At 36.5% G+C, this 25404-nt stretch overlaps 1 protein-coding gene across 17 annotated transcripts in view; it reads left to right on the top strand.

Moving 5' to 3' along the window:
• DYRK1A (dual specificity tyrosine phosphorylation regulated kinase 1A) overlaps positions 1-25404 on the top strand; it is a 146390-nt gene that overhangs the window by 106161 nt on the left and 14825 nt on the right. For 10 of the 17 annotated variants that reach the window (XM_025987875.2, XM_072740575.1, XM_072740567.1 and 7 more), the window contains 7 exons: positions 595-791; positions 5144-5236; positions 7245-7433; positions 11759-11906; positions 16414-16700; positions 19215-19361; positions 21267-21407. In XM_025987875.2, coding sequence (XP_025843660.1) covers positions 595-791; positions 5144-5236; positions 7245-7433; positions 11759-11906; positions 16414-16700; positions 19215-19361; positions 21267-21407 — 1202 coding nt within the window. Of the gene's footprint in view, positions 1-594; positions 792-5116; positions 5237-7244; positions 7434-11758; positions 11907-16413; positions 16701-19214; positions 19362-21266; positions 21408-25404 lie in introns of all 17 variants that reach the window. The other 7 variants (XM_025987874.2, XM_072740565.1, XM_072740572.1 and 4 more) reach the window with 1 other exon arrangement.

The raw sequence follows: 25404 nt of genomic DNA, 5'->3' as shown, positions 1-25404 counted from the left end.
GAGCTTGCCAGGTCTGGGTGCTCTGCGTCAGAAGAGTTTGGAGGAATACAGAATCCTGTGAATTTGTGTCTGTGTGTTTGTATGCTCAACTTTTATGTACCGTTGTCATTGGTGAGCACTGTTAGGACACATCTTTTACTTGGTTTGAGGGCTGCTGGAATATTGATTGCATACACCTGGCAGGTGCAAAGCAGCATCTCAGCAGTGTTCCTCTGAATGGGTTTCTAAGGAGCTGATCTATTGAAGAGGCCCTTCTCAAGAAATCAAAGATTATTTGTGCAACTTATAGTTCTCAATTGACGAAAATCTCATGTGAAAATAAGTATTGTTGATGATTGTTATTCCTATTGGTTTACAAAAAGATTTACTTAAGATTTCCTCTTACTACAGATGTATGGACGCTCAAATCTATATTTTTTACCATTTAACATAGAACTGTTGTGCCAAGTGTGGTTTCTTGTTTGCACTTTGTAGTTTTAAAAGTTTTTAATGTTATCGAACATCCTAAGGTCCTTATGGAGGGAACTATCAGGTCAAAAGATGCAGGCGTTAAGATATAAATACATCCTTTCAACCTCACTTGTTATCTTGTAGGAGGAGAGACTTCAGCATGCAAACCTTCATCTGTTCGGCTTGCACCGTCATTTTCATTCCATGCTGCTGGCCTTCAGATGGCTGGACAGATGCCCCATTCACATCAGTACAGTGACCGTCGCCAGCCAAACATAAATGACCAACAGGTTTCTGCCTTATCTTATTCTGACCAGATTCAACAACCTCTAACTAACCAGGTAAGCTCACGCTGTATCAGAGATGATTTTTGTTGGAGTGGTAGTTTCTTCCTTAAAATGAGAGAACAGTAAATAGTCAAAAATCGTTGAATGGTTTTTAATTTTACATGCCACATGAGATTCTAGATTGATGAGAGATGATGTTAAGAAGTATGCATTAAAAGTTTGTTGGCTTTTTCTTTTTTCTATGTGTGTCCCACTTAATTAAAAACACTCATAAACCATAACATTCTCTCATTCTGTAATAGGGAGGGGAGAAGTTATTTTTAAAAGAATATTAGTTAAAATAAAGAAACTGAAAGCTTATTTTTATGGAAAAGTGAGTAAGTAGAAAAATGTAAGTTCTAGGAAAACAAGTCAGATTCCATTATCACAAACTTACAGAGCTGATTTTATGATGTTATAAACTATTTTAGTGCACATTTATCATAGTATGAAGCTTCTTAAAATGAAAAAGAAAAAATTGTAATGCAGATTAACTTTGCTGGTCATTTTAATATTCAGGTTAGAGATTCAACTGTTTTTTTAAAAAGTGGATAGTTGGCAGAATAAATTCACAAATTTGTCACTATGCATACATATATGCATGTGTGTATGTGTACATGTGCATTCATGATATTTCATGAATTAACAGCATTTGCTACATTGATTCGTGGTTTGAGAGATTTTTTTTTTTTTAAAAACTAACTGTAGTTGTAATATAATTTCTTTCCCCAGTGAAATAACGAGGGTATGATGAACACTAAGGATTTTTTCCATGCACTTAGGAATTGGGGTTGCCACTGTTTTCTTTAGGTCATTTAATGTATTAAGTGATGATCATAAACTTGGAAAACTTCAATGTATTTCTTATGCTGGATTATTTGAAGGAAAGGTCTTTTTTATAAGGTCTTTTATTTCTAATTCAATAGTATGTGGTTTTAATGAGCAGTTGGCTCTAGTAAAGGAACATGATTGAGGGCACCCTTGTATATATTATAATAAGATTTTTGTCAATAGTTGGGCTGGCTTTACGATTTATAAAATGTATGTAGTGTGTGTGAATAACATTCATAGTTAATAGTAAGATGAATTATGGCAAGATTTTAAGAATTTGTTTTATGTAGTAAATTGGGAAGTTGTATGTTTGAGAATTGGAGCAGTTGATCCGAATGTTCAAAGCAAGAATGCGTGTATCAGAAGAAAGTTCTTTGGACATACAAAAAGTAATAATAGCATAATGAATCATTTGCATTCTGCAGTTGACCCTTGAACAACATGAGTTTGAATTGAGCCAACCCACTTATTGCTGTACTGTATTTTTCTTCCTTATGCTTTTCTTAGTTAATAGTTTCCATTCTCTAGCTTACTTTATTGTAAGAATAAAGTGTATATTATACACAATATGTGTTAATCAGCTGTTTATTGGCAAGGCTTCTGGTCAGTAGTAAGCTATTAGTAACTAAGTTTTTGGAGAGTCAGAAGTTAACGCATGGATTTTCAATTGCACAAGGCCAAGCATTGGTGTTCCTAACTCTCTCATTGTTCAAGAGTCACCTGTACTTTTAAGTGACAATATGTTTGAATTCATTTTCTCAGTTGTTCAAAAAGCAACCTATCAGGCAGGGTACCTGTTTTTAATATTTTACAGCTAAATGGACTAAGCTCCCATCTGTGACTTCTACAAGTATTGAAGCAAATAGACTTGGGGATCCAGCCCAGGTTCTTTCTTTTTAGACAGTGCTCTTCTATAACACCTGGTGTCTGAGGAGGGCTAGAAAAAAGTCCAGTCCTTTATAGTTATTTTGTGGTTCTATTATTGTAGTAGGTAAGTCAGCACAGTGCCTGTTTTTAGATACAACTAGTGTCTTATTTGGTGGGTAATTTTAAAATAATTCATTTAGTATTTCCATTTTAAGTTATAAAATATTTTTAAAGACTCATATGATGTAAAAAGAATGTCTTTTAAGTAACAGTATTCAGCGAGATATTTCTATCAGCCCCAGAAGTTTCTGAACCTAATGAGGCAAATTAGAAGAAGTTTTTCTTATAACTGAAGTAAAACACTAAAACTGTGTGCTGATGTGGCATGGTCTACGAGTCATAAGACATGGGCCCAAGGTCTTGACTCATGGTGTAGTTGTATGAGGTGAGTCAGGTCACATGGGCCATTCTTCTCTCTGTTCCTCGAATGTAAGACTGGGGCCTTAGACTATAACCCCTTGCCCAATCCTAAACGTCTCTAAACCTAAGTCTAGTTGTAAACTTCTATAATTTTATTATTTGATTTCAATGGTTTCTTATTAATTGCCCTATCAGTATTTTTTAGAAAAGGTTTATTGAACAAGTAATTGAAATGAGCTAATAACTTTAACATTTTATTTCTGGTTATATTAGTGATGTGTTTCATAAAAGTTTTTTTTTTTTTTTAAAGATTTTATTCATGAGAGACGCAGAGACACAGGCAGAGGCTTCTTGAGGGGAGTCCGATGCAGGACTCAATCCTGGGACTCCGTGGCCACACCCTGAGCCAAAAGCAGATACTAAACCGCTGAGCCACCCAGGCATCCCTCATACAAGTTTTTAAGCACAGTCTTGTTCAAAAGATAAATTGAGGAAGCAAAAGAAATGTAGTAGAAGTAATTGTAGAAAAGTATGCTTGATATTAGGAATACTAAGTCCATTTTCACAGTACCTTCTATAGTTCTTAGATCCAATACTCTGGATGTGTGCTGTCTGTGGTTTTCAGCTGTATCAGTAGCTCTTAAAGTAGCAAGAAAGGCAGAATATAGTGTTGTTCATTCTTCATTATATATGAAAATATGAGATAGATATATATATATAAAATGGATAGGGTAGGTATTATTAAGCTAGAAAACAGTTTTTAAATCTAAAATCTAGTGTAAGTTCTGAAGGTTACACTATGGAATCTTTTCAAGAAAATAAAAGATTTGTTTTAGCTCTCATAACTGATTTATTAAGCAGAGGATGCAGACTATGCTTTTCTTCATTTTGTGATCTGTGTCTTCACCCAGAACAGTCCAAGAACTGTGAGCATTGAGGATGTGGGTTTTTCTAGCCCCAGAGCCAGATAGCTGAGGCAGCAGGAGGATGGCTCATCAGCTTGCCATTTTGCTTTGAGGACACTTGGGGAGCCGGAGGAGCAGAGGAGGGGCCTTGCCCCCAGCAGCCTGAGGAACTCCTTCCTGGGTTTTCTTCAATACCACAGGTTTTCTTCCTGCTGTGGAAGGGAAGAAGGGAGCTTGCTCTGTTCCTCTACATTTTCCTGCCTTTATGATGACAAGCAGGAAACGGAGAAGATGTTAAACTTAAGCTTAGGGGCCAGCCACTGTTTAAAAAAGTTATTTCCTAATTGTGAATTTGTGCTTATAGCAGTATAGTATTGAAATACAGAAGCTTTTTGGATACCTAACATGAAATCACAGTGAAAGTTAGCAAAGGGAATGTTGCTTAGTTTGTAGAATTTAGTTTGTTCTTCTCATATAGTTTGAGCACTTGCTCTGTACAAGGTGCATTTGAAACAATGGAATGTAGTCTGGTGGAAAGGCCAATTGTTTGTGGGCAGAATACATCTGTTTTCTATATACAGATGCTCCTGAAATAGTAATTTCTCTTGTGAGAGGTATATAAGAAAAGTAAGGTACTCAGAATTAGCTCATCAGTTTGGCCTCATAGGCAGCGTTGGCCAACTTTGGAAGAGATTACTGATATTTTATAAAATGCTAAGCACATAGCACATACTCCTATTGAGCACAGGAAAACCATTGTTACTCAGTAAAAATTACCTTCTTATCCAATTTCTTATATGTCCTCTATATTCAAAATTGTTGTCTTAATTGTGTGATTTTGGTGTTTTGACTGCTCCATTTCTGCTTCATGGCCACCTTGCTTCATGGTGCCAAGTGGGTCCTGAAATCCTGTCCTAGGAAGCTGAGTATTGGGTTTGTTTTTGTCTTGCCTGTTGTCAACCAGATCAGGCTTTAGGAATAATTCAGAAATTTTTTTTTGTACGGTGGAGAAGCCTTCATTGGGCAGTATCATGTGTGTCACTTGGCTTCAGAGGTATGTCTGTGATCCCCCTGTTTAATCTGAGGAACAAGATCGAAAGCCTTGGGCAGCTGGTGCATTATCTTCTAATTTCATGTATTTGTTCCAGTGGTTGTCTTCATTGGAATCCAGTTGAAAGAGAGAACGGAGAGAAAATGTATAATCCTCTAATATAGATGTCTTTTTTTTTTTTTAATACATATACACAGGTTACAGAAGACAGGGGATTTATACCAGTGCAGTATAGTTAAAGTGCTAGTCTTTTCTGTCTATTTAAGGTGATGCCTGATATTGTCATGTTACAGAGGCGGATGCCCCAAACCTTCCGTGATCCAGCAACTGCTCCCCTGAGAAAACTTTCTGTTGACTTGATCAAAACATATAAGCATATTAATGAGGTAAGACTATTGATTTGTTTTAATAGTGTATCTTAAAGTAGAGCAGGAAAGAGAAGTTATTTTGTGGCCTTTTTAAACATATTAAACTTTATTCCCAGTGATTGTGAGATTGATGATTATTGGTAAGTTAATGATTTATACGTAATTATAATCCTGTAAAGGAAAAAAGACACATTAACAGGGACTGCCAAAAATTAGGAAAATTGTGGATAACTTCTCCCTTTTCTTAAAGTTGCATGTAATATATGCTAAGATATTATTTATGTAATAACTCCTCTCCAAAAGAAGGGAGAGAATAAATACACTGTAAAATTATGCATGTTAGAGTTTTGGTTAAATTTTTATATTTAAGCAAATTTTATTTTCTGTTTCTGTTTTTGCCATGGATGTCAGAAGCTCAGAGATCTGTTTAATACCCAAGTTAACAAGCATTTGGCATAGTTTATTTGATATATCTAATTTTTATGTGTGTTCTTTTATTGTAAGAGATTCGAAAACCTTTTTGGTGAATGTAGATAGAGTAAAAAACATAGCACTTTGAATTACTCCCATTCCAATTTGGCTCTTCCCTTCCATAAATTTTTTTCTGGTGTCTTAGACCTTTGGCTTGATTGCCATTTGCTTCTAGGCTCAGCTGTAGCTCTGTAATTAATTATGAAATGGGCTTTTCTGGAGAAGAGTGGACGTACCTTTGCTTCCTTTCCTCTCCATGGGATTCATACACTCTATCCTACTAAAGGCTTATGATCTATCAGCTCTAGAGCTGGTTTAAAAGGATGTTCCTATGTATATGTAAATTCTACCGCAGTTTGATGCTGCTTAATGCCAGTATCGTTAATATTACTGTAGCAATGTGGCAAGATAAGATTAAAATGAACTCAGTGAGGAACATTTCCGAGTTGGATTTTGTACACAACTGATTTGTTAGAAAAGTGTGCCAAACTAGCTTTTGATTACCTGAAAAATCTGATAAATTATTAACAGTTTATTCATATCAGTTTGTTAATATCTGGTAAATTGTTAACAAAGGTATTGTTAAGCTGTGGTGAAATAAGAGTTTAACGGTAGCTTTGTTGAAGCTTGTTTTTAACTGTTTTGCTACCTTGTAATCTAGAGTTTTTCTGATGTTATTCTCTGCCGAATAAACTTTATAATTTCCTGTTAGTTACCAATTACTTGGATGATTGCCTAATCTACCAGTTATTTTTTACTGGTCTTAGAAACAATTTTGTAAGAAAAACAGATAGGAGGAAAATAACTGATCAACCACAGAATTTATGGCCTTTGTGTGGGAAAAGGGAGGGAGTGGATGATTTTCATTCTTACTTTGTTTATAGGCTTAAAAACCAGGCATGTCTCCGAGAGCCTTTTGTATTAATACAGTTCATATGTATCTAAACTTTGAATTCTTAAAACTTTTTGCCTTTAGAATAGAGATGGACGGGCAGAGGGTATGCAGGATATTGATATGAGGAGGATAAAAATGCTCTTTATTTGATTTGGCATTTGCTGGTTACATCAGCATCTATTCCCCACCCACCATCCCCCACCCCCGGGAAATCCCTCATATTACACTCTTAAGAGCTTTGCCACCTCATTGTACACAAATTATACCCTAGTTTAAGAACTAAATGTAAATCAAGCCCTGTTAAGTCTTGAATGGGCTACTTTGCACTAGTCACATAACATCTATTTATAAAATGTACAAATAGTATAATTTAAAAGTGAATTTCAGTGGAAACATTTTTCGTTGGTTTTTTATCACCGTTATTATGTAATTTAAATAGCAACTATAGAAAATTCTTTTTCATTTTTTGTATTTGTTATAAAGAATAAAAATTCATCAGTTTCTTTCTGATGGTAGACTTGTCTCACTCGATCTGTGTTGTGTGTGTGTGTCTATATGTGTGTGTATGTGTATAAACACACACAGACACATACATATACGCCTCCCATTAACCCCCAAAGATTTAAATTATACAGTTAACACTCTATACTCTCCTTTTAGGTTTACTATGCAAAAAAGAAGCGAAGACACCAACAGGGCCAGGGAGACGATTCTAGTCATAAGAAGGAGCGGAAGGTTTACAACGATGGTTATGATGATGATAACTATGATTATATTGTAAAAAACGGAGAGAAGTGGATGGATCGTTACGAAATTGACTCCTTGATTGGCAAAGGTTCCTTTGGACAGGTAATTTAATGAAAAATGCTGAATTTCCTAAATTAGAACTTCCTAGTGAATTGTGTTTTTACACCTTTCCCTCAGTAGTACGCTTTCAGTGTTTGTAAATATATGTAAACAATGGATACATGAGTATTTGGATTATCATAGTTCTTTAAAGCTAGTAAAACTACATCAGCTCTAAAAGCTCCATGAGACTCTTCTTGTCCATGTTTACTTTCTAGAGCTATCTAGTACTTACCTTACTAATGACTGAATGGTAAAAAAAAAAAAAAAAAAAAAAAACCAAAAAACTAATGACTGAATGGTAGATTGTAATCACTAATAGGTGGCTTTGCCCCTTTTGTAGTCTGGGGACGATTCTTGGTTGTGAATGCTAGAAATATTTACCTTCCTATCTGATACTCCTCTTCAAAAAGAAGAGAGTTTACTTGGCACAGCAGGTGCCCTGTCACTTTTTTGGAGGCTGGGAAACCCAGGGAGCTGTGCCCTGGGTTTTTCTTTCAACTTATCTCCTATTGTCAGGCTTTGAAGTGGGCAGATGGTCTTTAGGATTTCCTCTTCCTCTTCTCATAGCACCAGCATGGCTGATACTGGGATGGGGTTGTCTGTGATGGAAAGACTCATTCAGCAGCTTCTAGCGAGAAGAGCAAGGAAGGACTCTCCGAGAGGCCTGGTCTTTCCCTCCATTCCTGGCTGCCTCTCCACTCATAGCTCTCTCTTCTTCACTTGCCCACCCAGGCTCACTACACAGCACAAAACCGTAAATACATCCATCTCTTGCATCAGCTGTGCTCAGACCAGAGAGGCATCACACCTCCTTGTTTTGTGTGGTTTGTTTTTTTTTTTTTTTTTTTTTTTTTGGTTCTCCTTGCACCTTTTTTTTTTTTTTTAATTTTTTTTTATTTATGATAGTCACACACACAGAGAGAGGCAGAGACACAGGCAGAGGGAGAAGCAGGCTCCATGCACCAGGAGCCCGATGTGGGATTCGATCCCAGGTCTCCAGGATCGCGCCCTGGGCCAAAGGCAGGCGCCAAACCGCTGCGCCACCCAGGGATCCCTCTCCTTGCACCTTTAAGAAACTTTTCCCTGGCTGGGGACCCCCCAGCTGCTCCCCCTTGTCAGTCCTATCTCAAGTCACTGAGCTCTGTTTGGTGTGAAGTGTGATTTACTGTTGATCTCAGTCTCCTTTGCCTTGCCAACTTTGTGCTGTGAGTCCATTGTTTGCCTGGAGTCCAAACACTTCTGACTTCTCAGTGGTGAGGATAGAATGGGGTTCAAAATGACTTTTCCCAAACTACCTTTTTTTTATTTGTTTTGGAATTTTTAAAAGTATGGAACCTGCATGTTCTTATTTACCTGTTTCTGCCCTGAGAGAAAGCAAAATACGCATTTTTTCATACTATGAGGGAAAATTCTTCGTGTGTCAGTCTGATCATACTTGGGACAAAAAGTATATTATAGGTTGTTAGTAGCCACAGGTGTAGACCCAGAAAAATCGCAGCTCTTCAACTTATAAGGAGATAAAAGGTTGCTAGGAGGCCTCAGTAATTCTGGTGTGGTTCTACAAGCCTCATTGTCACCTGCATAAAATACCTGCCTCTTTCAATGAGTTCAAGGAATTTCAGTAATTTTATATAACTTGGGAAACTTTTTCTTGATTAGTAAGCTCTTTTTCTTTGAGTCAGCGTTTCTCAGTATTTTGGGAGTCCTTCTTTATGAAATAATACTTTTTTGTCAGAAATAGCTTCTGCTTCTCTATCAGAGACTCTTAAGGAGAGGCATTTCTGAGGCCCAGCTTTTAGTAAGGTGGTAAGCACCCTACATAGAGGGATTGCTGTCTCCATCTTGAAAGTTACACCACCCATTGAGGCAATTGCCTTCAACAGGACATTTTTCAACTTTTGTGTTGTCCACCATGAAAGTTGTGGCCATATTGCTGACTCTCTAAATTTTGTGTTCCTTTTTTCAGTTTTCCCTATTATTTAGTCTTTGAGTTCAGAATGATGTTTTTCTCTTCCCTTTCACTCTAATTTTCTTATACTTTAATTCCAAAAAGCAAGTGAGAATATTTAGGCCTTTGAAGATAGAGGCCTATTTGAAATCGCACCCTATTTCATCAGGTCAGACTCATGCCTTCCTTAGGCTGAGGGGGGTTCACATTCTGGACCTGTCACTCAGAGTAATGTCTTCCATTCTGTCTTGGTCAGACTTCCTCTCAAATCTTCGCCAGACCCTTTGTCAAATAAGAGGCCCCTTCATTTCTTTAGCCAGTGGTTGTTACCAGTCCTGATTGCACATTGAAATTTCCCAGGGAGCTTTCGGGGGTGGGCGTGGTGGTAGCGGAGAGGAATGGTGCCTAAGCTCTAAACCAATTAAATCAGAATCTCTGTGACTGGATCCTGGGCATTTGTATTTTTTCAAACTGCCTGTTGAATGTGTGATTCAGGGTCGAAAACCATTGCTTTAGCATTTAACCAGTTAACTATTTGCTAAGTCAGTAAATAGCTGGGCCCCTGTTAGTGGCCTTTGTCCTGGAGACCATTGGGATCTGGACATAGAACTGCAACTCTTGGCGCTGTCAATATAGTCAGTGAAACAGAAGAATATCAAAACCACTTGGTCAGATGTTTACATGGGTAATCTCTGATTTTAAAGACAATAGATAGTATTTTTTGAAATTGGGTGAAACCAGAAATAATTGCATTTTTCATTCTTTTTTTTTTTTAAGATTTTATTTATTTATTCATGAGAGACTGAGAGAGAGAAAGAAAGAGAGAGAGAGAGGGGCAGAGACACAGGCAGAGGGAGAAGCAGACTCCATGCAGGGAGGCCCACATGGGACTCGATCCCGGGTCTCCAGGATCACACCCTGGGCTGCAGGCGGCGCTAAACCACTGCGCCACTGGGGCTGCCCTGCATTTTTCATTCTAATTTGATTTTTAACTGAACCATTTATAATCTGTCATTGACCATATATCTAACCTTGACTGATATAAATCTTGGAACATGCATTCCATTCTTTTCTTCTCTAGTGGGACTCAGCAAACACATTGAAATCACTTGGAGTTCTGCCTACATCTCCACACTTTCTGAATGTGCTAGAAAGTGGATAAAACTATTGCCTATTGAGACTACATATATTAATATAAATTAACATTTGATTAGTTATAGTGGTTGTGATTTGTGGATAGTTTTATCTATGCATTGATCTTTCTGATTTTTTTGCAAATTTCTTTGTAAATAATATGAAACTCCTTTAAATGAGTAAAATTAAAATGAGAGGTGTACAAGGTAATATGCTCATGAGCACTCCAGTTTCCTTGACATTGATTCTGTAACTGTCAAGACCAAGTAATTATGGCTTTTAACATATATCATGGAACTTTCCTGGTCATTTGTGTTAGATTTGTCTTTTGTTATATACCTGTGTTTTAATTTATGAAAATCTAATTTAAGGTTAGCAAGTTATCCACATTTTTCAAATTATTTAGAACCTTTTAAATATTTTACACGTATACTTGAGATTTAAACTACCTTTTTTCTCCCATTAAAAGAACAATTAGAATTGTTTTACACTGTTATTCAGTAAGGTAAGAAACCAAAGCACTTGTCAAGATTTATAACTTATTTCTGTAGGAAAAGAGTTAGTCTAGCTTTTGTTAAAAGAAAACAATATTGGATATTTAGAAATACTGTAAGGACACAAAAGAAATTTAATTGAAAAGACTGACTTTGGGGCGTCTGGGTAGCTAAATTGGTTAAGCATCTGCCTTCAGCTCAGGTCGTGATCTTGGCATCCTCTTATTGGCCCTGAGTGCCAGTCATTCCCTGCTCAGCAGGGAGTCTGTTTCTCCCTTTCCCTCTGTGCTTCCCCCTACTCATGCTCATGCGTGTGTGCTCTCTCTCTCAAATAAATAAAATCTTAAAAAAAAAAAAAAAAGAATAGATTGACTTAAAATTGACTATTAAAGTAGTAAGTGGATGATATTGAATGGAAAGGAATAGGTCATCCTCTACTTACGGAGGTCAGAAAAATAAGAATTGGATAAATATATAATTAAAGTTAATTGTAAGGGACGCCTGGGTAGCTCAGTAGTTGAGCGTCTGCCTTTGGCTCAGGGTGTGATCCCGGGATCTGGGATCGAGTTCCGCATCGGGCTCCCCTCAGAGAGCCTGCTTCTCCGTCTGCCTGTGTCTCTGCCTCTTTCTCTGTGTCTCTCATGAATAAATAAATCAGTCTATAAATAAATAGGTAGATTAATTGTAAAATGTTGTGAAATTGTCACCATTAATGAAATAGAGAATTATTCGTCTTTTTTCTCTTTTAGGTTGTAAAGGCATATGATCGTGTGGAGCAAGAATGGGTTGCCATTAAAATAATAAAGAACAAGAAGGCTTTTCTGAATCAAGCCCAGATAGAAGTGCGACTTCTTGAGCTCATGAACAAACATGACACTGAAATGAAATACTACATAGGTAAACAAACAGACAAACAAAGCCATGTGCCCTCACATGGACCAGAAGTTTAAGTTAATGGTTATTTTTATATGAAAATATGTTGAAATTATCTTAAAGCGATAGATTAAAAATTCAACTGTTTATTTCTTTTGGAGCATAAGTTACTTGATGTGGCAGTAATCTAAATCTTGGGGAATGTGCATTCCAAGTGGTCTATAATTTAGAAACAAGAATAGTGTCATATTTTGCAACTTACTAGTGCCATTTGTTTCCTATAATGATGTACTTTTATCCAGGAATCCTCTTTTGGGTAACTTCAGCCGTTTCTAATATAGCTTAGAAATTAGAGGTAAGCTAACCTATTAACCCGTTTTGGAATGTCTGAGCCACGATCTCAGGCTCCTCCCCAGGCTTTGTCAGTTTGGCAGCATTAGAAGCTGTTAAGACTTACTACAACAGAAGAGAGGTAATAGCCACTATTAAATAAACTCCTATTCTATTCCTTGTGCTTTTCTCCATCATCTGTAATAGTCACAGCGGTCCTGTAAGGAAAGTGGGGGAATCCTTATATCATAGACAGTTTATACCCAAGTTCCTAAGGCCCTGCAGCATCTGAACCTAACTTGTGCCTAAATCTAGACTCTGTGTTTCATTGCCTTCCTGAAAACAAAAAGGAGACTTTACTGTTTTCATAATTGTATCAATTATGAAAACAGTAAAGTCTAGGGGCACTTAGGGTGGCTCAGTGGATTAAGCATCAGCCTTCAGCTCAGGGTGATCTCAGGGTCCTGGGATTCAGCCTGGCTCCCTGCCTGCTCAGTGGCAAGCCTGCTCCTTTCTCTCCCTCTGCCCTTCCTCATGCACTCTCTTTCTCTGTCTCTCAAATAAGTAAAATCTTAAATATATATATAGTGAAGTCTAGGATCAGTTGATATTTGGGCATAACATCAATAATTCTATCTTCTTTAGTACCATTCTCAGTCAAATCTATGATGCCAGTGATTGTAAGACCACATTATTCTGTGTGCCACTAGGAAACAAATTGTTGCTGAGTATAAATATAAGATGCCATCAATTTTAGTATCGAGACCCTTAGAATCAACTAACTATAGAAGTTCCTGTAGGCATGTGTACATAGCAACTCTGCCTGATAAACATGAGGCTAAATTTTATTTAACAAATGCCTTTTTACGAATAAGTAGGGCATTATGGTACTTGAGTCTGTCCCAAATAGTGGAAACAAACAAACAAAAAAATGAGTGTTTAAAAGTGTAAGGTTCAGATACCAAGATTAGATTTCATTTATGAACACCCTTCATTCCCCAGTGTTACCATAAAATGAACTTACAGTATTAATTTTTCTTGCTTAGTTTGTTCTCTGCAGTTAAGATATAATCCCTAGTAATAACATTTGTATTTAAAACCTTTTCATAGTCACTGAACAGTAAGTGTTACAACAGTCATAACTTAGTGTGAGTTTGAGCCTGTTTCCATTCAAGGGACTTTAGAAGCACAAGAAGGACATTTGAAGGATACTTGACTTAAAAAGTAATCTCTGGACATGCCTCCCCAGTTTTTCCTCCTCATTCTTGTGTGTTGTATTTTGAGTGCTTAAGTAGTAGAGAAAACTTTGATAGCATTATTGTAACATTTTAATTCAGCTTTATTGAAAGAAAACATGGCACATATATAGTAAGTATTCAATAAATGTTAGCCACTCATTTGTATATAATAATACCTGTCATTTTTGTTTTTAATAAACTGACTTTAATGATGATTTGTTGGATTAATCATGATAGGTATTTTTTGGGGTGAGTTATTTTTCTAAGTTCTTATATAGGCAGGTGGTCAATGCACAATGTCTCAAGAAACTGAGATTCTGTATTGGAAAACAAACAAGAACTTTAGATTTAGACCTAGCCTTGCTGGGAGAGTTGATACTTAAATTTAAGATGTCACAGAGTCATATTATTATTTTATGATTAAATAACTTTTGTTTTGAAGTAATTGAGAAATATAATTCATTTGAATGAGTTTTGTAATCTTAAGTCGTTGAAACTTTTAAAAAAGTCTACTGCTTTACCATGAGCATAATTTCTCACCTGGATTATTGATACCTGCCGTGATCTAGTTAAAAGAAAATTCAGTTTACGCCTAGAACAGAGTCTTGCTGACCCTCCATTATCCCCAAAGTTCAGTTAAAAAGATCAGTAAATAGGGATCCCTGGGTGGCGCAGTGGTTTGGCGCCTGCCTTTGGCCCAGGGCGCGATCTTGGAGACCCGGGATCAAATCCCACGTCGGGCTCCCGGTGCATGGAGCCTGCTTCTCCCTCTGCCTGTGTCTCTGCCTCTCTCTCTCTCTCTGTGTGACTATCATAAATAAATAAAAATAAAAATTAAAAAAAAAAAGATCAGTAAATATAAATATATTTGTGCTTGAAATTTCTTTGACAGTGTCTTTAGCTCAACACGTTGTAGATACTCAGTAAATGAATAATGAATTGGGAAGTCAAGTGGAACCAAGTAGATTGATCTTCCATTGGAAGAACTTTCTTTTTTTGAGTAGGCTCCATGCCCAATGTGGGGTTTGAACTCGTGACCCTGAGATCAAGAGTTGGGTGCTTTACTGACTGTGCTAGCCAGGCACCCCCATTGTAGAACTTTCTAATCACAGAGCTGCTGCTGCTTCTTTTTTATTTTTATTTTTTAAAGATTTTATTTGTTTATCAATGAGAGACACGGAGAGAGAGAGACAGGCAGAGACATAGGCAGAGGGAGAAGCAGGCTCCCCATGTGGGACTCAATCCCAGAACTCTGGGATCATGACTTGTTCTAAAGGCAGACACTTCAACCACAAAGCCACTCAGGTGCCCCTAATCACAGAGCTTCTTAAAAGAATTTTTATAATTACATTGGAATTCTGACATCAGTTACTTTTTGCATTCTTTTTGTGGCTACTATCTAATCAAATTAAAACTCTTGACCATGTCTCGGGGGTCTTTTTTTTTTTTTTTTTAAGATTTTATTTATTTATTCATAAGAGACACAGAGAGAGAAACAGAGACACAGGCAGAGGGAGAAGCAGGCGGAACTCGATCCCGTGACTCCAGGATCATGTCCTGGGCTGAAGGCAGGTGCCAAACCGCTGAGCCACCCAGGGATCCCCTCTGGGGGGTCTTTATTGCATGTGGAGCTGTTTTTAATATTAAACCTGTGAACCTCAGTGATTATTAAGAGCAGATATTATACATTCTTATGTAACCTTTAAAGATTCTTTTTATTTGTTGAGTGTTGAGTTGTACTGTAGACTCCTGTAGAGTCATTTAGTATTTGTATTGTTCTTTATCCTAACTTTGGATCATATGTATCAAGAATGATGTAAAAACAATCATGCACTGCTGCACTACTCCGAGGTGAAGGCAGTCCAGGACAACACAGTGTATCCCCCCTTTCTCAGGGACCAGACATCGAATACCACCATAGTTAGTTCCAGATAGATCTGTAGAGAAACTTTTGTTTTTATGAAACTAAAAGACCAAAATGAAGGTAACCTTGACAGATGGTGGTTTTATGTCATTCCAATTGAGTTACAAGGGTTCAGTTTGGTATATATAAGAATTTTACAGGGAAGGGCAGCACTTTACTTTATTGAATGACCTCATCTGATGTGCAGTCAGTGTTAGTACTAAAAGCACGATCTTTGAAGCAATTTAGTGAGTATTAAGCCTTTTTAGAGGGTCAGCAGTCATAGCATGTAATGGCTTCTTACACTCTTTTTTCATTCATAAGTCTTATAATTTATTCTTGTGATTGAGCTTCATTTTCAAGTTTCCCCAGACCTTCTGTTTTGCACAAGATATCCCATATACCAGCTTGATGAACATAATCAGATGCCTTGATTATGAACTCTAATATCTTGTAAAGCATGCTTTTCAAATATTTGCTGTATTTGCCTAAAAGAAAAAAAGATCTATGTCTTTTGACAATTGTTGCAGGAAATTACTAGTGAGATGTAAGGCTCAGCACAGCGGAATGTGGATATGTATCAGAGCCGGAAAGCCTTCCCAGAGAGAGCTGCCAAGTACGGCACTGTCACAACCTGGAGATCCCCGTGGGTGGAGCTTAGATGAAGTTTTGAGGTTGGGCTCTCAGGAAGTAAAAAATGCGTTCTTGTAGAAGTGAGCATAAAGTTACTGAAGTATTCTCAGTTCTGTTTGTCACTTTGCTACTTGTGTTTCCAGATCTGACTTCATTTTTTTTTTTTTAAACAAAACATTTTGGTGGTACTTCTAACATTATATTGCTTATTGGCAGACACCACACCTGTTTAATTCAGCAGACGAACAATTTAGATATTCCTGACTGATTATAGATTGTGCTATTACTGCAGAATGCCGATCTCCAAATTTTAACTTGATTTTCATTTGACATTGAAATGTTGTAGATTGTTTGAGAGTTAGTGCATACATTAGTCTCATTTTATTGGTGTGTATAATTTAAAATGAAACTTTTTTTTCTCTTTCAGTGCATTTGAAACGCCACTTTATGTTTCGAAACCATCTCTGTTTAGTTTTTGAAATGCTGTCCTACAACCTCTATGACTTGTTGAGGAACACCAATTTTCGAGGTGTCTCTTTGAACCTAACACGAAAGTTTGCACAGCAGATGTGCACTGCACTGCTTTTCCTCGCGACTCCAGAACTTAGTATCATTCACTGTGACTTAAAACCTGAGAACATCCTTCTTTGTAACCCCAAACGCAGTGCAATCAAGATCGTTGACTTTGGCAGTTCTTGTCAGTTGGGGCAGAGGGTAAGTATATTTTAGGACTTGGGAATTAAGACAATTAAATAAAATAGTGTTGTTAGATATTGAAGTGTTATTATTTATATCTAATTTGGAAATAATTTCAGGATGGTTATATTTAAAATGTGCCACTTGAATCACATTGTGTTAAGCCTATTGTGAGGGAAATCTCTCTTAAAATGCAAATATAAGATTCTGAATTAGGAGGTATTAGTTTTTTAAAAGTGGATTTGAAAAAAAAAATCATATGTATGCCTAAAAGGGAGAGAGAATAGGAGATGAGTGAATTAAATATTAGGTGATTTGTAGCTATATTCTGTAAGTAACGGGTTTAGTATGAATTTGGGGATTTTCCAGTACTAGAACACTGAATCTGTGCTGTGAAATACTTCTTGAAAGGTAGATCAAAATAAATGTTTTCTTTAAAAACTGATGTGTTACAGTATAGGTAATTTTGTATTACACATGGTGATATAGTACAGAAATTACACAGTTGGTTAGACATACTTGTTTTGATAAATAAGTGTAAGTCTCTTTTTCCCTATATAAATTTTGACACGTGTCCTAACTGGTTTTCCTCAGACTGCTAAAAACAGACCTATCTGTAGCAATAAATAGATTCAGGTTTAGCTAAGAAACCAGATTTTTCCTGCTATTCTTTCTAGTTAGGAAAGCTACTCTTAACAGTGTTGCACATATAAAACAGAAGTGATAGGTTGCTCTTTTCTTGAAAGGAATTAAAATCATTTAATAATATTTTACTCATTTTTAAACCCTGTTCCTGTTTACTTGAAAGTGCTGAAACTGCATTTCTTGGGGGAAAAACATGAAAAACCACAACTAACATTCAGATACTATTATGGCTTTCTAGAATAGCCAGTAGGCTTTCTAGTTTTCTTTTTTCCAAATTAGTGAGAGTCTTGTCCTGTGCAGTTTTTTCCCCATGTTTTAAATATGGCTGGTTATTTTAATCATGAAGATTTATAGTCAGCTCACAGGGTTATCTGGCTTGTTTTTTTCTGCAACTTACTCATGGTAGCAGTGTTCTGTAGATCACTGAGATAAATTGAAGGATTAGAAAGCAAAGTTTGCAGTTTCAGATGCCCCTGAAAATCAGAAGATGTGCGTAGTTGTTCATGTGGGTAAAGTATATCGTGAATGGAAAACACATGCCCATCTTGAGAGTCCTTTGAATGGATTTGGATTTGGAAAAATTTCCCCCCCTTTTAAATAAAATCATATGTTCTGTACTAATACCAAGTACTATTATGTCTCACCAGCCAAACTAAGACAATTAACCCTTTAGCTCAGTGAGGTTTAAATGTGGGTTTATCAGATTAGAATGAGAGATCCTTTCTAAAATACACATGTGGTGGCCTTACCCTAGATCTACAGACTCAGTCTCAGAAGGTGGCAGGGCTGGTGTATTTCAGGGGATTTAGGTGCACAGCGTTGGAGATAACCAGACGGAATAGGTGAGAAACAAACTTCTTGCAGAAGCTGTGCAATAAGACGATCTCAGTAGTAGGGAGTCTTTGGGGCTTTACCAATGCTGTTGGCCTATAGATACTTGGAAATGTAGTAACTTCCTCCTGGCCCTTTTGAATTTCAGTTTCTTCACTCTGATACAGCATTAAGGTTGAAGTGACCAGCTTATGGGGGCATCAGATTACTCTTGGAGATTTGGCTGGAGTTTTAGATGGGAGCCACAAAAGTATTCATGAGAAAGCAGCACCATGCTGATTGATGGCTGCCTAGTTTGAGTGTTAAGTGAGGATGTTTAATTAGGATTTTGTTTGTTTCTTTCTCTTTTTAAATAAAACTTTCTTTGCTTTCATGATATTTCTAGATACAAATTTACAGGGGCTAAGGGAAGATGAATTGGTCTTTCAAGATATTCTCGATTACTTCATTGAAAATTATCCATTTCAAGATTTTCTTTTTCTAAGAGGTCTTAGATTGAGGTGGAAGGGGACAGTATAGGGAAGAAGTGATTGGTCAGAAACGACTCCCAGTTGTTTTTCCAATTTATCTGTGTGGTTAGTACATCTGAATTTTCATTTACGTTGTACTGAGTCTATTTGACTTAATGCTAAAAAACATTCTTTAGGTTAATTTAGATACAATTGAGGCCTTAAATTTATGGTTAACCAAATACCAGCCGGAGCAGGAAAGAAGAATTAATAGGGAAACAAACTGTTTTCAATAATAATCTTTTTTCTGATAAGGCATAATTATTTGTTTTAAGGTGTGTATTTTGATTACCAGTTAGGATTGGAATAAATGGAAGGACCTGAATTGTGTGTGTTTTGCATTTCACAGTCAAGAGTAACTGCTCTCTTGAAGTGTTTAGTTATTTAAACACTATTTGTAGTAGCAAGTTGAAATCTGTCAACAGAACCTAAATTCAGGGGATAGGTGGTTACTTTTTCTGGTAATATTAGATAGATGTACTTCAGCGTTGAGCATAATTAAACAAAACTTATGCTGGAATTAACATGATACTGACATGTATTTCAGATATACCAGTACATTCAGAGTCGCTTTTACCGGTCTCCAGAGGTGCTGCTGGGAATGCCTTACGACCTTGCTATCGATATGTGGTCCCTTGGGTGTATTTTGGTTGAAATGCACACTGGAGAACCTCTGTTCAGTGGAGCCAATGAGGTATATAATGGATTGCTTTCAAAACTCTTTTTTCACAGTTTGTTTTTGATTGTAATCTGTGACAGTGTAATCTGAAAATTGTTTTTTAGAAAAAGATGCCTACTTACCAATTTAAATATTCAAATGCTGGGTCAGTTTTGAATTTGCATTTATCCATTTTTAAATTTTTTCAATTATCCTAATGGGGAATTTAGGATTTTGAGATGGGTGAGGTTTTTTAATTTGCTGGTAAGAACAGTAAGTTAGTTTAGGAAATGTTAAGCCTTTTTTTTTTTTTTTTTTTTTTTTAAGATTTTATTTATTTATTCATGATAGTCACACAGAGAGAGGCAGAGACACAGGCAGAGGGAGAAGCAGGCTCCATGCAGGGAGCCCGACGTGGGATTCGATCCCGGGTCTCCAGGATCGCGCCCCGGGCCAAAGGCAGGCGCCAAACTGCTGCGCCACCCAGGGATCCCGTGTTAAGCCTTTTGATTTAGATTTTACAGATTTTCAGTATAACAAAAATAATGATAAAAGGCCTGAGGGACACTCTGAAAACAATGTAAACATCACTGTGTAAATTTTGAGAATATGATTTGGAATAAAGAAGTGATGACCAGTAGCCTTAATTGGGTATTTGAATAATTGAGGGTGAATTAAGATTATAAAATTTTAGAGCTACACACTATGTGTAATTATTCTAATTCATGGGTTTTCAGTCTATGTTCTTAGAAGATGTTTGGAGATCAGAGCCAGTGCCTAGGAGGGCATGGGAGAGTCATACTCTCTGGCAGTCAGAGGAATTGGCCTTTCATTGGTTTAAAACCTTGTGAAGTTTTCATTTTTTAAAGAAAAGTTACGCATTACAGATCTTGATCAGTCCATGCATTTATAAATAAGAGAGAATGGCCAATGAAATTTAATGACTTACTTATACTGGGTTATATAGCTGTTAGTATCGTATCAGAAACCTGTCCCTTCCATCTTGCTAATTCACTCGAACTATAGGTTGTGAGCCACTCATGGGCAGTAACTGGCATAGTGTGTGTTTGATAATGTTTTGTTATAAAATACAATTATGTTCTCTTAAATCACCTGAAACTTCAGTGGCTTCCATTTTATTCATTGTAAAATCCAAGTCCTTTGAGTGGCTCAAAAATCCCCCCACTCCCTCTACCTCCTGCCTCCTCTGTGCAGTGTTGCCTCCCTTACTTTCTCTGCCAGCACACAGCCTTACTCTGTGGTCCCTTGGAAACAGTAGCCACAGGCCCAGACTAACTGAGGCCTTTGCATTAGTTCTTCCCTGTGCCTTAGAGGCCCTTCCCCAGGGGGCATGTGGCTCCTTCCCTCCTGGCCACAGATCTTCGGCTCCTCCGTCTTCTCCGTGATCCTCTAGTACCAGTGGATGTGCCCCCTGTCACTCTCCATCCCTTTTCCTTCCTCCATAGGTCTTAGTTGTCATGGACAAAATATATTTAACTGTGTATTTGTCTATTAGTGATCTCTTCCCCCTATGATACCAACTTTTTGGCAGGGATTTTTATCCGTTTTATTTATTGCTCTGTGTGTGGTTTCTAGCATGTAGTAGACACTTGTATTTGAGCGAATGAATCTGCACTTAAAAATATACTTTATTTGGTCCACACTTTATTAAGCCTCTGGGATTTTTTTTTTTTTTTTGATGGTTATTTGATTTTATGTGTTTAATTGTCTGCCCTGTCCTGTATGGCATGAGGGGACTGCAGGGCGACAGGGAGTTTCTCTTTTGTTCATGATTGTATGCTCAGTGCCTGGAGGTGTGCCTGACACTCGGGAGGTACTCTGTTTGTTTATAATTCAGGAATGAATGGATGGATGGATGAACAGAATTAGGATGTACTACAGTGGAAGTTACAGGCTTTTTAATTTTTATTTTCAATACAGGTAGATCAGATGAATAAAATAGTGGAAGTTCTGAGTATCCCACCTGCTCATATTCTTGACCAAGCACCAAAAGCAAGAAAGTTCTTTGAGAAGTTGCCAGATGGCACTTGGAACTTAAAGAAGACCAAAGATGGAAAACGGGTAAAATAGGGAAACTTTGTTTTTTGAGTCTTTGTTACTTATTTTACGAGAGCTATCTTTCTTTCTGTAGCTCATCTTGCATTACTTGAAATCTGTGTTTTCAGTTAACAGTTTGATTAATAACGTTGGTGTAAGCTTCTTTAGATGGTGGGTGTAGTTTGACCTGATGTGTCTGTTTGGACCAGTGTTTGTTTCATGGTCAGAGTTAAGGCTTCATTTAGCCTTAAATGTCTGTGTCTGCTTTGTGAGACAGCCAATCAAACCCCCATGCCTCATTGCGGCAGTAGAATCAGTCAGTTTGACCTTTTTTTCCTCACAGTGTGGGTCTGTGATGAAGTCCCAGTTAACAGTACTGCAGCTGTGAGCAACAGAGGTCATAATTGCAGTAAATTGCCTTTTTTTTTTTTTTTTTTTAAATTTCAGTTGTGGGGGGGGGAAGGATTTTTGACTTAGGCAATTTGTGACAAGAATATGAACTGACTTAGTCATTGGATAGATTCCTGGAGATTCTTATTCTTAGGTCAGTGGCATGGATAGCAGGAATGTCAAATCTCCAAAATGCTCAAAGTGAGGTTTTCAAATCACTAAGTTTGTTTTAGTAATCTTCTTTTAGCTGAGAAGTTTTTTCAGATCCTTAAGCGATGTCAGTTTGAGTAAATGATATCAATTTTGCATCTTGATTTACTTTTTATATATCTGAAAATAATCGTATGTTGTGATCTAGCTTATTTCTAGTATAAAATGAATGTCATATATAAATATCTGATTGTATGTGATATGTATACCAGACACCTTGTGATTCTAGTTTTGCATTCTTAATATTTAGGAGATTTTATTTTTGCTCCAAGTTTTATTTTGCCCTTGCATTTTAGCGATGCTGCCACCAGGTGTCATTTCCAGTGAACTGAAGATGATGGTTGTTTGCTTTAATTCACCTTCATGTAGCTGTGGAGTCTCAACTTTCATTATCGAATGATTTTCTTTAGAATATTTAAAAATATATCTGTAATTAAGGGTTTCCCAGCTGATTTGTAACCTACTGCATTCTGCTTTATTTATTAAAGTTCCAGGTAATGGAGTATCTGGCAGCTGAATTGTGCCCACTCCCCTTAAGAAAGGGGTGGGTAATGCCATGCAGGCCTCCTGAGTCCTTTTGCCTTTATCCACATCGGTAGCTTCTCAGGCCTGGCCCCTTTCCCCTTCAACCAAAACACAGCCTCCTCGGAATCCTTCTTAGTTTCCCCAGCATTTAAAGTAGCTCCTACCAGTTGATTGGAATTAGGGTGGAGGATATGAAACCTCCTTTATAGTTCTTATCTCTGTGCAATACAGGCTGCTACTTTCTCCATTTTGAAGTGTTTTTTTTTTTTTTCCTTGTGCCTGTTGTTTCTTTTTTCTAAATAAAACATTCATTCCATCCCATTCATATCCCTGTCTTATAAAACCACAGTTAAGCCACTATGGGCTGTAACCTTTCATTTCTCCCAAATTGAGCTATGAGTATTATAAAAAATTATTCGGGGAGGCATTTCAGAAATGAAAAGAGAAATCTTTTCCCTTTTTAAAATCGAAAGTATCATAACCTGCATTTAATACATATTAACTATAGGTTTTATGAGATTTCCCTTAGCTGCAATTAGCAACTGACTTAAGAAACTTAATTTTTAAAATATAAAATAACTATTTTGTTTTTGAATAGAAGTAAATTTTGCGATGACAGAAACATCAAATCTATAACCAAATGTTTACATTATAAAGGATGCACTAGGGAATTTAAGCATAAGTATAAATTGAGTTGCATGTGTTATCTATATTAGTTTATCAGTGGACATTAAGTTGTTTCCGATTTGGACCTATTATGAATGAGGGTAGTGGGTACTGTTTAAATCTTTTGTGCACATGTGTTTTCATTTCTTTGGGGTCATTACCTAGAGGTAGAGTTGCCAGATCATAGGATATATGTGTGTTTACCTTCATGAGAAAATACAGTTCTCTAAATTTTCATCATTCTACATCCCTACAGTGTATGAGGAGGGTTCTAGTTGTAGGACATCCTCACTGTTTGATATGGTTGGTCTTTTTGAAATTAGCCATGATGGATTTGTATAGTCATTATACTTGTATTTCTCCATGATTAACAATATGTGCTTATTAACCATTCATATATTTTTGGTGATATCTTTCTAGTCTTTTACCCATTTATTATTGAGTTTAATTATTGAGATATAGGAGTTTTGTACATATAATGGATATAAGTCCTTTGTCACATGTGTCACATGTGTCAGTATTTTTTCCTAGACTATGGTTTACCTATTTCTTGATATTTAGTGATATCTCTTCATGAGGGGGAAAATATAATGTCAATGAAATTAAATTTATCAACTGTATTTTACGAATAGTAGTTGTTTTTGTATACTAAGACATCTTTGCTTCCCTCAAGTTTGTGAGGGTATTCTGTGCTTTCTTCAAAAGATTTTTTTATCCTAGTTTTTATGATTAGAGTTCTGTGGTTCATCTTGAATTAAGTCTTGAATATGGAATGAGGTGTAGGAGTGGATGTTCACATTTCCAGATGCTTACCTAAGGAGTTGCAGCATCATTTGTTGGGCTGTTTCCTTTCCCTATTGATCTGGGAGCTTTTGTCCAAAGCAAATTTCTCTCTCATGTGTGGGTCTATATTTGCACCCTATTTTGTTGCTTTGGTTTATCAGTGCTGAACCAGTACCACAGTGCCAATTTTGTAGCTGTATGGTGAGTCTTTCACATTCAAGTAGTGTAAATCCATCAGCTCTTTTTTTGTTTCAATTGTTTTTTTTTTTTCCTACAGGTCCATTTTATTTACCTACAAATTTTAGAATCCGCTTATAAATTTGTACCCAAAATCTTGCTGGAATTTCTATTTCACTTGCATTTGAGATTCCATGCAGGAGAATGGACATTTTAACAGTATTGGTTTTCCAGTCTGTGAACCTGGTTTTCTCCATTTAGTCTTTAATTTTTTTCAGTGGTATTTTGTAGTGTTTTGTACAGAAGTCTCAGGCATATTTTGTTAATTTTTAATTTTTTGATGCTATTTAGGTATTGTGTTTAAAGTATCATTTTCTAATTTCTCATTGCAGATATGTGGAAATAGAACTGAGTTTTATTTCTCTGTATGTTAACTCTGTATCCTAAGACGTTGCTAAATTTACCTATTCTAGTTTTTTGTTTTTATATTCTGTAGGGCTTTCTATTTAATTATATCCTCCGCAAATGAACAGTTTTATTCTTTCAATCTATGTGCTTTGTTTGTTGTTTTTTTATACTGGCTGGAGCCTCTGTATGTTGAGTAGTCATGGTGAGACCAGACATCTTCCCATTTTCTCAATCCTGTGGGAAAAGCATACATTTATTCAATATTTTTAAATATGGTGCTATATTTCTTGTAGCTCTCTATGAGTTGAAGGAGTAGTTTCTGTGTTTTTAGAGACTTGTGTTGCTTGTTTGTTTTTCTAAATCATGAGTGGGTTTTGAAAGTTGTCACATGCTTTCTGCACCTATAGATATGATCATATGGTTTTTCTCTTGTTACGTAGTAAAATATATGAACTTTCAGAATATTGAGCTCAACCTATGATAAGCCATACTTGGCCTCAATTGATAAACTATCTTCTTTTGTATTAGTGGGTTCAGTTTGTTAGTCTATATTGGTAGGAATTTTGTCATTAAATGGATATTTGTCTAAAATTTTATATATAATACCTTCATTGGGTATTGATCTCAGGATTATGCTGATCTCATAAAACTTTTGGGAAGTATTCTTTCTTGATTTTTCTGAAAGAATTTGTATAAGATTGTCATTATTTCTTTTGTAAATGTTTAATAGAGTTCATCTATGAAGCTATAATGAGTGGGGGTGTTTGATAGAAAGTTATTAATTGTAGCTCATGTATTTTTTTTATAAATATGTGGCTATTCAGATTTTCTTTTTGAGTCAATTTTGGTAGGTATGTATTTC

The sequence above is a fragment of the Vulpes vulpes genome, chromosome 15 (genome assembly GCF_048418805.1).
Source record: "Vulpes vulpes isolate BD-2025 chromosome 15, VulVul3, whole genome shotgun sequence".
In the NCBI taxonomy this organism is placed as follows: Eukaryota; Metazoa; Chordata; class Mammalia; order Carnivora; family Canidae; genus Vulpes; species Vulpes vulpes.
This window is presented reverse-complemented; position numbering and strand designations above follow the sequence as displayed.